The sequence below is a fragment of the Phocoena phocoena genome, chromosome 18 (genome assembly GCF_963924675.1).
Source record: "Phocoena phocoena chromosome 18, mPhoPho1.1, whole genome shotgun sequence".
Lineage (NCBI taxonomy): Eukaryota > Metazoa > Chordata > Mammalia > Artiodactyla > Phocoenidae > Phocoena > Phocoena phocoena.
The window spans coordinates 80,090,223-80,105,290 of NC_089236.1; the positions used below are offsets into that span (position 1 = coordinate 80,090,223).

At 60.4% G+C, this 15,068-nt stretch overlaps 1 protein-coding gene across 1 annotated transcript in view; it reads left to right on the plus strand.

Annotated features, from left to right (window-relative positions):
- TFDP1 (transcription factor Dp-1) overlaps positions 1 to 15,068 on the plus strand; it is a 30,178-nt gene that overhangs the window by 8,287 nt on the left and 6,823 nt on the right. Inside the window, exons 3-6 of the mRNA XM_065895895.1 lie at positions 6,319 to 6,385; positions 10,826 to 10,932; positions 13,520 to 13,641; positions 14,639 to 14,804. Coding sequence (XP_065751967.1) covers positions 6,319 to 6,385; positions 10,826 to 10,932; positions 13,520 to 13,641; positions 14,639 to 14,804 — 462 coding nt within the window. The remainder of the gene's footprint in view (positions 1 to 6,318; positions 6,386 to 10,825; positions 10,933 to 13,519; positions 13,642 to 14,638; positions 14,805 to 15,068) is intronic.

Genomic DNA, 15,068 nt, shown 5'->3' on the forward strand with positions numbered 1-15,068 from the left:
CTGTGCTGTGCCCTGCCTCCCGGTCGTATGCCCCTCGGGGACAGCAGCCAGCATCCCGGCAGGGGGTCAGGATCTCACTTGAACTCTGCAGCCTCACCCTGGTTCCTGGCCCCGCCTGCGCCCCCCGATCCCTGGAGCCCGCTGGGCCTTGTGAGTGTGACCCCCACTGGTGGCAAGCCCTGGGCCTGGTGCGGGAAGCGTTGGCGCTGGCCGGCCGTCTCCTCTCCAGACCTGTGGCCGGTGCTTCCCTGCCCGTGGCTCAGGCCACTCGCTGTGGCCGTGGCGTGGCCGCCGTGGCTCTGGCCACCACCTGGTTTCCTCTCCGTGGGTACCGGGGGGGTCCCGGGGCGGGGGTCCCGGCCTCAGAGCTGCGGCTTGCAGCCCCCCAACCTCGTGCTTCCTGGATCTTGGGATCCTGGGGCCTCTGGATCCTCTGTTGAGGAAGTGGCGGGAGCCTTTTGTTTTGCCCAGTTACAGAAGTAGAGGGTTTATTTAAAAATCCACGTAAGAGTCGGAAAGAAAGTTAAGAGTCATCTGAAATCCCAGTCCAGGGTGGCCTTGCTGTTAGATTTTGGGGATTGTTTTGGGAATAACTTACATGTCCTTTACACGGCTTTGCGTAAGTGCTCTCAGACGGTCTTTTCCTGCTGTTTTTCTCCACGGGTTTGTCCCGGACGTTTTCATGTTGGTAAATACGAACGTGGATGATTAGAGGCGGCTTCGTGGGCCACCTCAAATGTGTGCAGGGGTGGAGGGGCCCGCATCCCTGTCGCGTCCCGAGTGGCTCAGTTCAGGGCTGTCCCGCCGTCCTGCCTCCCCCGGGACTGGTTACACTGCTCCTGTCGTGGCATCGGATGTTCCAGGCCGTGTCCCTCGAAGGTGAGAACCCTTTACACCTGAAACTTGTATGATGTTGTACATCAGCTGTACCTCAAAAAATAATGCAAATAAGTGAAGAAGAGAAATACCCCAAATGCTGCACGTTGATTCCCGAGTGTCTCCCCGCTGGTCCTGGACCCGGAGGGGCTCTGCCACTGGGGCCCCGTGGGGTGTTTCACGTGGACGTGGCCCTGGGTCCTCACCCGTTCAGGCAGCCTCCCCTGCACCGCCTTGCGAGCGCCAGGGGCCGGTTTCACCTGTTCTGTGGTGTTTGTGGCAGGAGCTGGACCTGAGGTTCCAGGCACGGCCTCCCGAGCTGTGCTCTCCACCTGGAGTCTTTCTTCACGTGATGGACCTCAGCCCTTGCCCTGGCGCTCTGGCCTCGTTGGTTCATAGTGTCTCCGTGGTGGCCCTTCCGTGGCAGGTGGCCTCGGTCAGCTCCGTAGCAGGTCACCCAGAGTCTAGGGACCTGGAGAGCAGTGTTGTCACCCGTGGCGTCTGCGGCAGGAGCACGGGACCCAAAGGTGTCCTCGATGGTCCCCGAGGCCCCCGGGGGCCACTTGTCACCCTCACATCATGAGAGCGAGTGAGGGGGCCGAGGAGACAGAGGGAGACAGAGAGATGGGGAGAGACGGAGACGGACACAAGATGCAGGTGGGAGGGGCGGTGAGCCAGCGGGCAGGCGACTTGGTCCCTTGTGAGCTGCCCTGGCCTTTGCAGGTTTGGCCACCAGGTCAGGCCGTGCTCGGGGGAGGGGACTGGGCAGGCGTGAAGTCCCGCTGGCGGGGGGCCTGGCTCACTCGCCGGGTGCGTGTCCCCCGGCGAGGGGGGCAGTGTTCGGGGTCCATGTCCTTTTACGTTAGGGCTGATCCTGTGACTGCTGTGCTGAAAGGACCTATTTCTCTTGTATGCGCGTCAGTGCTGATGTTAAGGAGTGCTGTGGACTAGGTTTTCTCGTGATTTCCACGAGGGCCAGCGATGATGGATTTTGTCTTTTTCTCGTCACCATGACAGCACTGATGCGCTGGGTGTGCCCGTGTGGCTCGGGAAGTGCCACAGCCTCTCAGGATGAGTCAGGAGGAGGTTATTGAGGTGAAGGTGCGTGCGTGTGTGCAGACTGGCTCCCTCAGCGCCCCTCCCCGGTGGGCGGGCCCTGGCCTGTGTGGAATCCTCGAGGTCCAGCGAAGGAGGCCGGGAGGTGATGCAGAGGCAGACTGGCGGGGAGATGCGGCAGGGCTCAGCCAGGTCACGCCTCCGGGGGGCAGGTGGCGAGCTGGGGCCCCACTTTGCATTTCTCAAGCCTGGAGCGTGGCGGCGTCGGCAGTAGGAAGGTTTGCTAGTTCAAGTAAAGTAGCTGTCAGCTTTTCAGCTTGCGTTCTTAATTGTTCAGCTCTTTCTAGCAGCATTGTGTGTTTTGGGAACACGTGTTTTACCGTCATTGCTACCGTGAATGGGATAGCTGTACCGACTGTAATTGAGTAACCGACTTTTTCCGTTAACTACAAACACAAAAGGCTGAATGTGGTTTTTCTAAGGAAAATTAAGGTTAGTTATGGCAAACGAGTGCCTTTGCTGTTGGTTTGCATGTAATGGATTTAGCAGCATGGTATTTCCCTAGAGGAAGCCAGGTTTGCGCCTTAAATACACAGATTTTGTCAGAAAGCAAGTCCAGAGCGCTGATGTTCCAATTCACTGCAATTTCAGAAATACGTCTCGAAGGTCAAGCGCCACCTGTGTTTTGATGCTTGTTGTCGAGGCCCTGAGCTCGTAGCCTCTGGGCTGCAAGGCGCGGGGAGAGGCCCTGAGGCCTGCTCCTGCAGCGGGTGTTTTAGAAAAGGCTGCAGCCGAGACTGGGGTGGAGGGTGGCTTGTGGGTGACGATGCCCGTGACCCCTCCACGCGTACCTGGGGTGGGCCGGCTCCTCTCCTGAGGTCTGCGCTGTCCGTGGTCTGTCCTGCTCCGGTGCGGTGTCCTGCAGGGCAAGGGCGGTGCAGAGATGCTGTCCCCACACGGAGCCTGGGGCGGGCTAGGGTGTCGGCCTGAGTCGTCTTCAGGCCCGCAGACGGCTCTGTCACCTTCCTACGGAGCCGGGCGAGAGGGGCCTTGGGTTCAGGGGTGATGGCGACGTCTGTGTGCAGCGTCTCTGGTAAGTTTAGAAGGTGAGGTGGAGCCGTCTCGGCAGCGGGGTGGCCTCGAGGGTCTGCCCTGCTCCGATGCTGTTGCTCTGACGTCTCGAGCTGCTTGACTGTGGCTGCCGCCCGCCCACCCGAGGCCAGTGCCGCTCGCTTAGTCCCCCAGAAAAGACTCCTCTGGGGTCGGGCGACCTGAGAAATTGCTGGGCTGTGACTGCGTGTCGTTGATGGTTTGCGGTCGCGTCACATCCAGGGGTCACGGCCGCGGCTGCCCACGGCCGTGAGGTTTGCCCCCAAAGTGGCGGCCGGATGGTGAACAGCAGTGCTTTGTTATGTTCTGAGGAAACCTGTAACCGGCATCATCTCTGGGTGGGAACAGTGATCCCAAAATTCAGTGGCCGAAAGTAACAACACACACGTATTCTCCCAGCAGCTGAGGAGGGTCGGGTGCGGGTGGCCTTGCCGAGAGGTCTGTCCCTGGGTCTGGCGGCGTCCGAGGGGTGAGGCGGCCACCCCGGGGGGGCCTTGGTGTCCTCGCGGCACAGGAGAAGGGGCGACCCCGCTGTGGGGCCCAGCCCGCGGTCCCCACTGGTCCCCGGTGAGGGCGGGAGTCCCCCGAGGCCGGCGCTCGGCTCTGAGGCCCCAGGTCCAGGCTGCTCCTCCAGGCTCAGCGAGGAGGTCCCCGCGGCGCTGGTGCGACATTTGCACGTTGCGGTGCTTCAGGTTGTCTGAAGGGAGGATTTCTCAGGTATTTGTTTCCTTCACGTGCAGGTGAGCTTGTGTCTCCTCTGTGATTCTGACACGTTGTGTAGGGAAGTAGAGGGAGTTTCTGCACCTGGGAGCCTGACTGGGTGCGGGCTGCCGTCCACGCAGCCGTCCGTGTGAGGGTCCGGGCCGTTGGGCCTCCGTCGGGTGTTGGGTGTCACAGGCTTCTCGGCCCTGCTGGAAGATCAGGACTGAGCACCCGGCAGCTCTGGGGGGGGTCTCTCTGGAGGCGGCGAAGCCCGATCCATGGCTCTGGGTGGCGTCACCACGGGGGGTCAGCTGGCACCGGTGGGGGGCCCTGCAGCGGCCCAGATGTCCGCGAGGGGACCGCTGAGAGCCCGGCGGGAGACGCAGGCGCTGTCGTGGGTTCCGGCCCCGTCTCCGCGTTGGCTCCCCGCTGGAGTGTGGGAGGCTCTGGAGCGCCGCGCGGTGGGTGCAGGCGGCGTGGCGTCCAGGGTCAGGAGGCCGCTTCTGTGCAGTGTCGCCGCGGAGCCGGCTCTGCCCCAGAGCTCGTGAGCCGTTTGCCTCGTTTCTCCTACGTTTCCCGGTCCAAGTTCCCCTGGCTTAGGTGGGAGGCTGGGGCTGGCAGAGAAGGGTAGCCCTTTGCCCCACCCTCAGCAGTTTGCAGGATGGGCCGTGCCCGTCGGCTCTGGCCGGGCAGCTGTTGCAGAGAGCCTGCGGCCGAGGAACGGAGGGTGGGCCCTGCGTCCGGGGTGGGGGGGCGAGCGCCCCAACGCAGGGCTTCCTGGGCGTGAGCTGCCGAGCTATCGTGGGTCACGTCGCTGCGGGCCAAGCGTGAGAACCGAGCAGGCCGGGGGCGTCGGGGCCCTGGCCGACGAGGGCAGCGGCATTGTTCGGCGCAGGGGACGCCGGTCCCCAGGGCGGGCCGCCCCTGCGCCCTGCGGGCACTGGCCTCGTCATGGGGCTGGGCAGACCTCCTTGACCACCAGCTGGCATGGTCGCATCGGGTCTCTGCTCTGCGGCTGCAGCGTCCACGCGGAGTCAGCTCTGGGGGAGGAGGACGGGGAACACGGAAGCCGGAGGGAAGGGTGGGGGGCCTGGGGCCCCCTGCCCGGTGCTGCCGTCCAGGCAAGGGGGACCAGCCTCTCTCCTCGCCTCTTTCAGGTGCGTGTCCTTATACGGCCCTTCCTGGCCGTGGCGGGTCTTCGCTCTGGGGCTCTGGGGCTCCGAGCCTGCGTTACTGGGGCGTTTCTGGGACCCGTGAGATGCGGGCTCCCCAGCCGTGATCCGTGGCGGTCCTCGTGGTCAGGCACTTGGTCCTCCCCCTCGTTTTCTTGGGGGGTCAGGAAACGGCCGCAGGGCGTTGCTGGGCTCAGCTTGTGGGTGGTCCCTCCCCCGTGGGGCCTGCCTTTGTCTGGGGCCTCAGCAGGTCGGGGGGCTCCCCCGCCTACCTGTGGGGGATGTGCGTGCGTTTGAGCGCCTCACGGACGTGCCCGCCCAGCCCCTCGGTGCAGGGCTGAGGTGGGCTTCTCCACGGCCGGTCTCGGGGGGCGCTGGGCGGGGTCTCCGTTAGCTTTTGTTTTCACACCTGGTTGTTGCGGCCACGTGCGAGGTGTGCGTTGCTGTGTATATGGACGTGTGAGCGTGTGTGTGTGGACGTGTGAGCGTGTGGTGTGCATCTGTATGTGCACACGCACGCATATCCGTGTCTGGCGGCCAGGTCCGGTCGGGAGAGCTGGATTTCGGGCCCCGCTCCGAGCAGAGCCGCTGGGTCCAGGGTGTGGCTGCAGACGCCCCTCCTGACGCGTGGCGGAGCAGAGAAGCGCTGGCGGTTCTCAGACGTGGGCAAGCTGCTGCCGCACAGGCCTGGCGCGGGCGGGCAGGGTGGTGCCGTGGCTGGTCTGTGGAGGTCCGGGTCCCCAGCGTGTCTCACCCGAGGCCGTCACTGTGACAGTTCGGGTGGTGCTCCGAGCCCTCCGTGGTCGCACGTGTCGGGCACACGCTTCTTTTGTTCCAGCGGCCCATCGTGCTGGTGCCCCAAACGCACTTGACCGTGAGGTGCCGCCCTGTGTCCCTCTGGTCGCCCCGGGACGAGGGGGGCGCTGGGGGGTGTTGGGTGCATCCCGTGGCCGTGAAGGGCAGGGACGGACGCGCCCCGGGCCCCAGGCCCACGCCCCCCATGCACAGAGATGGTCTGTCCTGATGCTGGGAGCACGGTGTCCAGCGCTCTGACGGAGCCAAAGGTGCTGTTCTCAGGCCAGAGCACCAGTTTGCTTTCCCGGTGGCCCACCCGTGGTTACGCATCGCTGATCCCAAATGTGAAGTGCCATGTGACTTAGTTGATAACTAAGGGAAGTGTTGCATGGTGTCCCAAAGGCTGAGCTTCAGAGGCTGACAGGATCATTTTTCCGCTGCTGAGAGCCGATCACGGTGGGTGAGCCAGCACGTGCCCCCGGGCCTCGCGGCTGCGTGGGGACGGCGAGGTCCCTTGAGGTGTGTCGCGAGGTGTGCGAGCGGCGGGTTGCTGGGTGGACTGCCGCTCTCCCCACGCCTGCTCACTGTGTTGTCGTTGCCCCCACAGGCCGGTCTAATTGAAGCCAACGGGGAACTCAAGGTCTTCATCGACCAGAACCTTAGTCCTGGAAAAGGTAAGGGTGCCCGTCTCGGGAAGGCACGTCTCTGGATGAGTGTGTTCAGTGTGGGGTGGGTGTGAGTCCCCTGACATGAAGACCCCTGTCAGCGGTGGGAGCCCCACTTGGGGAGCTGCCTGCCTGGAGCCCCCGAAGGACCGGGGTCAGCACCCCAGTTTATTTTGGTTAGTAAGTTGCGTGCTATGTGCAGAGGTTCGGGAAAAGTGTGAGGAAGAGAACACAGCACAGGGCACGGATACTCCTTCCGCCTCAGGGCAGCCACGCTGATGCCCATGAAGCCCACCTCAAACCTGCGGGTGCGTGGTGCCCCCGTGAGAGAGTGGTGACTCCTCGTCCGCGCTGTGTCCTGAATGAGCCTCGACGTCTGTCTGCACCCTTGGGATTGAGGGGAGGGGGTGGGGTGGGGCGGGGCGTTGCGGCCCCTCTTCCCAGGGGCCCCAAGCTTTGCAGTTTCCTTCCTGTAGGGACACGGGATGGACACCTGCTAGTGGGTGTGTTTGAGCCGGTCTCCCAGCTGTGGATCTGCTGGGTCAGAAGGACGCCCACCTCGAGGTGCTGGCCTGTGATGCCTGGTGGACCAGGCCGTGCCGTGCAGGGCCGCAGCTGCAGGGCCTTCCTTCCTCTGATCTGTGTCTGCCTTCGGTGTGCTTGCTGTTGCCTTTCAAATTGGAAAGTTTTCATCAAACAGATAATACGTGTTCACTGAAAAAAAGCGCTGATCCCCAGCGTGCAGTTGAAGACGTAAACGTGTGTTTAAGTGCACGTTTCCTCGGGAGCATCTGACACCTGGTGTCCATGCACGTGGTGTCCTGGGACCTGCGTTGTCCTCTCCCGGCAACATCTGGTGCCACCTTTTGTGGCCCGATGGCAGCTCTGGGCACCTGAGTACCGGCTGCGTGTAGGCCACCTCTTCCACTCCCGGGAGGTGCTGTTTCCCAGGGTGGGTCCCCGTCTCACTGGTGAGGGGCGTCCTCTGGGGACGCGGGTCCCTCCGGTTCACGCTGTCCCTCAGCCTGAGGATGGGCTTCTCGGGCAGCAGAGCTGAGAACTTAGTAGTGACGTGCGGCTGGAGGCTTGGTGTCACTTTACGATTCTTGAGACTCGGAACCTACCCTCCAGACACACACCCGCAGGGTGGACTCAGCTTCCGGTATTGCTGGGAGGCCTGTTGTAGGAGGACGAGGTGCCCCTCCCCACTGTGGCCCCCTGGGGCAGGGCGGGCCTCAGAGGACGTTCCAGATGGGGACGGTTCTCGGGGAGGTGGAAGGCTGCTCCCCAGGACGTGGTGGGGAGTCGCCCAGGAGTGGCCGGGGTCGGGGCGCCAAGACGGCCAGAGGGTGCCCCAGGCCCGTGGATGCTGCACCCTGATCTATGCGGGAGCTCCCGCAGGGCCTGCCCATGAGTGGTGTGGCCACTGTAATGGCCCAGGAGGGCAGCTCCCGCTGCTGCCTGAGAACCAAGGAAGCCGCCGGGCTCTTCCAGTGCCAGTGAGGCCAGCGGCTGGCGGGGCTGGGAAGACCCAGCGTGCGAGTGGCCGCCTTGCCCTGACCCTTTTGGCCACGTTAGCCCACAGGGTATTTGTAGCATGGCAGGCAAATAGTAACTCTTCAAACATTAGGTTCTGGAAATTTTTAAACGTTTACTTAAAATTATTCTCAAGAAAACACTGAACCTCACGTTTTCATACTTTAAGGTATCTTAAAACCTATGGATATTAGTGGTATGGTTACTAATGATAAACCTATGTAATAATTTTAGATCCTTTTTCTGTTAATGGTTATAACAGATCAGACAGTATATATTCTTAACTCGTCTTTTTTGAAAGGAATTCTTCAGTTCATAATGTTATATTTGAAAATACTTTGTTTGGTGGTTCCTTTAAGAAAGGCTTTTGTAGTACATTTTATGGCTAAAGCAGTGTTATTTCTAGGGAGCAGATTCCTAGCTTGTGTTATAATTTAACCCTCCCTGTGGCTGAGATGTTATGCCCCCGCCCCCATAAATGGGTTGTGTGTGGCACCTTTATTAGGAAAATGTGTAAAGCATTCTGATTTCTCTGGCCAGATTAAACCAAAAGGGGAATACCATTCCATGCCCGATGTTGACCAAAAGTAGCAAATCTCAACTGAGTCAACAGTTGTCAGAAACCTGGGAGAGGGTGCTGGGGGGTGTGCGTGCAGGTACTCGTGCCACAGAACAGCCGCAGGCCAGCGCTGGGCTGAATCCCGAGACGCAGAAGGTCACCTGGGACCCAGGTTCCCTTGGAGAAGGGGCACCAGGAACACGTAGATATTACATTGTATGTTTGTATAGTTACGCATGTTATATGATATGAAAATGGAATCGGCCCAGCCTTAGAGGAAGTCAGCTAGATCTCTCTGTGGGTCAGTTTGAAAAACATCAGAATCAGAGTTGCAGAACGTGTACAGTATGTACTACCTTCTAGATTTAAAGGCCCGCAAACAGCACTCACGTTGTTCGTGGTTGCGTGGGCGTGTGTGGGAAGCGTGGAAGACGGAGTGAACGCTCTGAGCGCGGTAGCTGCTGGCCGGGCGGAGTGGGGAGCTTTTCGGCAGAGACGGTGAAATGGCACTCATGATTCTGTGCGTGCTGTGTACTGGCGTTAAGGCTGCCTGCAAAGTTATTACTTGTATTTGCAGCGCACACGCAAGGGGAAGATCCCCGGGGTGGGACAGGCGGCGTGGGTGCGGGTGAGGAGGGGCTGGCCCGGTCCACCCCCGAGTTCTCCCCCCGCCGAGCTGGGCAAAGGCGGGAGCCCGGGTAGCGGCTGGGTGTCGCAGCCGGACCTGCAGACCGGCGGCGAGGTGGCCACGCAGCCCTCCGTGGATGTGGCCTCCACATAACGACGGACAAATGGGCTTTAAAGGCCAGCGCCGGGAGCCCTGCCGGGCAGCTGCTGTGGGCTTTGACCCGGTAAGCTTCCGCGCTCACGGGTGGTTGAAAACGGAATCATTTGCAAATTGAAAAAAAAGTTATTCTTTTTAGTGAAAGCAACCAATTCCGTATTTTTAAACTTACTAGTTACTCATCTGTACGTAAATCTGAACGTGGTATGTTTAATTGCCTAAGTGTATTTTAAATCTCTCAGTGCAAAACAGAATAATTTTGTGTCTTTTAAAAAATGTTTCTCATATCCAAAACAATTTTTTAAATATTTGTTTTTGTTAAGATACAGATCTCTGTTTTTAGAGGAATGTAAAAAACTCAAAGCAGATAAACCTATTGCTTGCAGCCAATAGTTGAAATTTTTTTGGTGTTGATTGGTAAAAATGTTAATATTGGGGCAGTTGAAGGATACATATCTATCTTCGTCAACTTAGGTTAATGGAAATTATTCATAGTTCGTACGTAGCATCAAAATTCATTGTTTACTGGACTTTGAAGAAGTTTATTTAAAATGCATGGATTGTGAAGAGTTCAAAAATGAGACCTCGGACCAGACCAGACGGAAGGCCCTGTCTCTCCCTCTTGCTGAACCTGGTGGAAGTGAAGGAAAACGCCCTCCGGTGGCAGCCTGGTGCAAGGCTCCCCGCCCGTAGAACCCCCGCCACCCACCCTGCGGGGACCGGAGCCCGTGCGCTTTAGGGGAACCGGGGGGGTCCTGTCCACACAGGGCTTTCTCCCTCCCTCAAGTGGGGCTGGAAATCCATGTCTTCTCACCTGAGACCGTCCCGGCCCTTCCAGGACGCTTGTGCACCCAGGCCCGCCTGCCGGTTTCCCCCGAGCACGCGTGCCCTCTGGTGTCGGCGGGGCAAGGGGTTCACTGTTGTATCCCTGGGGCCGAGGCTGGTTCTGGGCACACAGCGCCCTCAGCGGGCCCGTGTTGAGGGGAGGAAAGTTTCCGTCCCCGCTGAGGTGTTTCCCCAGCTCTGTGTTAGGTTATCTGACTGTTTAAAGAGGTGGCAGCTCCTCATAAGTCACTCTTCCTGGAAACAGAAACGGATTCTACTTCTCGAGGAAAAGCAGATCGTTGGATTTCTACGCCAGGTTGCCAACACACAGAGAGGTGTTGGAATACAAGTTAATTCCAACTGTGAAGTTCTGTAATTGTCTTAGAATTGCAGACTTGAAGAGCCGTTTAGCTTCGGGGCCTGTGGTCCCAGCAGAACATTCTGTCGGTGGCCAGACAGCCCACAGGGGTCGGGTAGGTTGGTGACGGCCTGGGTGTCCCGGAGCCACCGATCCCTGGACGCGAGGGCACAGGGGTGGGTAGGGGTCGTCGTAGGGAGAGTGGCAGCGTGGGTGCAGCCCCCTCAGATTTGGGCATCGGGCTTTGTAGCGGTGCTCGCGGCGGACCGCAGGTCTAACACGGTCGGGGGCAGTCAGGCTGTCTCCCAAGGAGCAGCTTCACCCTGACACTGGTACTTGGAGCCTCAGTTCAGGAAGGGCGTGACCTCTGGTCTCCTTGCGTTGCAGGTGTGGTGTCCTTAGTGGCCGTTCATCCCTCCACAGTAAACACGCTTGGGAAGCAGCTCTTGCCAAAAACGTTCGGACAGTCCAATGTCAACATCGCTCAGCAAGTGGTAAGGCCGGGAGGGTGGTGCACGGTTGGCCCTGTGGCTTCCCTTCCTGGGCCCGCAGGTTTCAGGAGCACGTGACCAGTGCCGTTTGCCCTCCCCCGGCTTGGGCCTTCCTGTGTGTGCCGCTGGACGGCGGGACCCGGCCAGGCCAGGGCAGCTTCCCCGCCGGCCGCGCTGGTCCTGCGTCTGCCCTGATGGCGTTTCCTGGGGTGACGCGTGCTCCTGGGCCCGAGCTGGTGCGGGCGGGCCGCTCCCGGGCCTGGGACCTCCTCAGGGCGGGCTGATCGCCGGCCCGGGACACGAGACTGGTGTCCGTGCGGGCCTCACGGCGGGCTCAGGGCTCTGCCGGCCGTCAGGTGCTGCAGGGCGTGGGCTTCCCTGCCCATCCTGGCCGATGGGAGGGGGTCAGAGACGGGCCTGCGCTCCTGGGACTGTGCCAGTCGCCCCTCCTCCAAGTACTCCCACGGGCCCGTCAGCTTCCACCTGTGAGGTTTGGCGGCTCCCTTCCCGACGGGACTCACAGGCTCCACGGGGCCGTGCGAGGAGGGGAGTTCACTGCCCACTGCCCCGCCAGGCGGCGCCCCGGGCAGCCGTGTGGCCTCTCCCCGTCAGTGAGCTGGGACCACGTTTAATCAGCAGCATCGCTGTGATTTTTCAAATCCGTGGTGTGTGGGAGTCCTAGGCCTTACTGGGCACGTCACAGATATTCAATAAATGTCCTTTTGATAGAAGTTATAATTCACATCATTTTATTTTATAGGTACTGTGCGTTACGTTATAGCAGAGTCACGCCTGAGAATAGCTTGGTGATTATAGCCACAGTTCTGTTGTTAGTACCGGTTTAAATGGTTGGGAGGAAGCTAACGTGAAGAGTTTTCTGGTGGTGCCTTTCCGACCTGCAGCTTATCCGCCTGAAGTTCCACTGCTGACTTGCCCCAAGCCGTCTCGGAGCCCAGCTAGTTGTGGAAATGTGTTCTTCCCAGAATGCCCGTTCTCAGAGTTAAAGCTGGCCTGCCACAGATGCCTGTCCATCTCTACAGACACAGGGCTAAAAGCAGAAGAGCTGGCAGGTTCCCACAGGAGGGAAGTCCATGGAAAATAGTGAAGATAGGGGAGTGAGGGGACAAAACCTGTGGTGTCCTCTGCGGGGCTGTGGGCAGTGGCCCGCCGGCCCAGGGAGTGCTCCCCGCTCACCTGTCGTGTTGTCGAAGGAGGCTGCCCTTGCAGTGAGCACCTGTTGGGCGCCTGCTGTGTCCCTGGTGCTGTTCTCCTTGCAGAACAGTGGAACCCACGGGAGGTGTCCTTAGGGGTGGCACTTGTGTACAGTGGGGCAGTGACACCGAGGCTGGGCACCCCTCTTGGGGGCAGCGGCAGCAGCCTGGCCTCTGCCGGCCACGCAGGGCTGGGCCGGCGTCCCGAGCCTGCTCTCCTGAGGACGTAGCGGGCTGAGTGCTGAGAGGGACGGGTCTCGAGGTTCCCGAGCCGGTGACCACGGGCTTTGGCTGCACGTGCCTCCCACCGAGACCCGGGGCCCTGTCAGCGCACACCCGTGAGACCCTCGCCTCTGGGGATTCATCCTCTTTTCCATCCTGTTTCACTTTCCAGAGCACTTGCTATTTGATTGCGTGTCTTTGGGATGAGAGTGACCTACGGTTTGAAAAACACGGTGACGATGCTTCAGTCACTGGGAACGTGAATTAAAAGAATGAGATTCAGCTGAGCTGTTTTTCTTTCTGTGGTTTTTGCGGATCATTAACATTGACAGGTGACCTGGGCTTAGGGATAATTTGCAACGTGCCAGGTCAGCTGTCCCAGGGCCACGGCAGGTAACCCTTATCCCACTAAGCAGCGGACTAGCGGGAGTGTCCAGCTTAAAATAGCCCGGACGCAGCCTGCTCTCCACGCGCCCGGTGCTGGGGACCCAGTGCTGACACGTTCGGCGACATCACCGTGCAGTCACCAGGAAACGGTGCCTCTGAGTGGTTTCCTGGGTCTGGCATGAGATCTTTGGGAAGCTAGGATTTTACGTGGCTGGATGAGGCCGTGTCCCCGTGTCCCCGTTAATGTGTGACTGTCGATGGATGGGACCAGAGTTCTGAGCGCTTGGTGTCAGAAGACAGGCCTCCTGTGCGGGGACGGGTGTCTGGATGTCGGGGGCGGCCCCGGTGCCATTGCCTCTCCTCCGCCCTGTGCTGTCTGGGGTGCCCGGGGCTCCCCGCTTGGCTGGGTGGCCTGGCGGGGCACTGCAGCAAGCCTCGCTAGCCCTGCGTTCCTTTCTTTCTTCATTTTGGGGCCTCGTTTTAGCACCGCTGAAGCATAGCGTTTTATCCTGTCTTGTGTCACTGAAAGGAAAGGAAGTAAAAGAGGAACGTGGGAGTCCCACTCGGAGTCGTCTCCAGGCCCGGCCAGGCCGCCGGGCGTCCCCCGCTGCCCAGGGCTCCAGGTGTCCCCGTTGGGTGCCCACGTGGCTGTTCTCTGACCTTTGTGGTTAATAGAGCTCGGCGGCGGCTGTAGGTGACGAGAAGCGATGAAGCGGCAGCACCGTGTGAAGGAGATTCTGACTGTTGTGAATTGTCTTTTCTGACTGTAGGTAATTGGTACGCCTCAGAGACCTGCAGCGCCCAGCACTATTGTGGTAGGAAGCCCACACACCCCTAACACCCACTTTGTCTCCCAGAACCAGTCTTCAGACCCCTCACCTTGGTCTGCCGGGTGAGCACTTGCCTAGAATTTACCCCCCAGCCTCTGGCTACGTGGCCGACCAGCACGCCAGAGGATCGGGCCCTGGCCAGCGCGTGCCCGGAATAGACGCGTGGACCGCGCCGCCCTGCGGTTTTGGGGGTGGTGACTCCACTGCGGTTTTGGGGGTGGGCTCTGGCTTCTCAACGCAGCGGTATCTTTCACACTTTGCGCTGTCTGTACCAGAAGGTACCGTTTCTCGAACCCCAGTAAACGTGGCGGGTTTCGCAGCAGCTTCTCCTAAACAGCTAAATGTGGCCGTGGGGACAGCCCTGTGTGACGGCCACACCACCCTGTTCCTTTCCTCCAAAAGCAAAGCGATGTGAAAGCGACTTTACTCAGAGGTCAGCTGTGCAACTTTCCCTGAGAGCAAACAAAAGCAAAGATGTAGAATCGTGTCTGTATTTTTGGTTCTAAAGCAAAAATCATCAGCTCCCGCAATTCGTCAGTTGGAAACTTGGGGCGACCGTTTCCTCGCTGTGGCGACTCAGGAAGGTCGGACGCTGGGGCTCCCCGCCGAGGGGAAGCGCTCCAGCCTCAGCGCTGGGCGCCGGCGGCCACGTGGCCATCAGGGTGTCTGCACTGGCTCACGTTTGCCCCCAGATTCCTGGACGTGTAGCAGAACTTTCATGACCCCCGATGTCGGTCGACATCTTTTTAAGAAGCAGCATTGTCTGGCACCCCGACACACATCGGACGTGTCCTGGGGTCTGCCCTTCGGGTCACGCGCCCCACTTTTCCCGAGAGCTGAAGGTACACGTGTAAGGTCCGGCCACTTGAGTTTGTTCTCCAGCCTTTAAAGGAAGGAGGAGGTCCCTGGATGGGGAGACGGAGCCAGGCTCCCGTCCCTGCTCGGCTGAGCGCAGCCCGCGGGACCCCCTCGAGGCGCCCGCCGGTCCTAGGAGGCGGGTCTGGATCCCGGGCTGGCGCTGTGTGCTGAGGCCACTGCTCTCCCGTTGTGTCTTTGAAGGAAGCGTAGCAGGAAAGGGGAGAAGAACGGCAAGGGGCTGAGGCATTTCTCCATGAAGGTCTGCGAGAAGGTGCAGCGGAAGGGGACCACGTCCTACAACGAGGTGGCGGACGAGCTGGTGGCAGAGTTCAGCGCCGCGGACAACCACATCTTACCGAACGAGTCGGTGAGGGTGTGCGCGGCGGGGCCGCGAGGCCGGCGGGGCCGCGAGGCTGGCGGGGCGGGACACCCCGGCCCTCTGTCCGTGTCTCAGACGGCCTCAGACATGCAGAGAAGCTCTGAAAGCACTTCCAAAGGTCTCCCGGCCCGCTTGTGTGGTGATGCCCCCGCGTCCCTGGCGCTTCCACAGCGCGCACTGGCTCCGACCCCGTGTGTCGGCCACCTCCCCGTGGCGACGCCCCCTGCCTGGGCTGGCGGGCCGAGCGGGGCC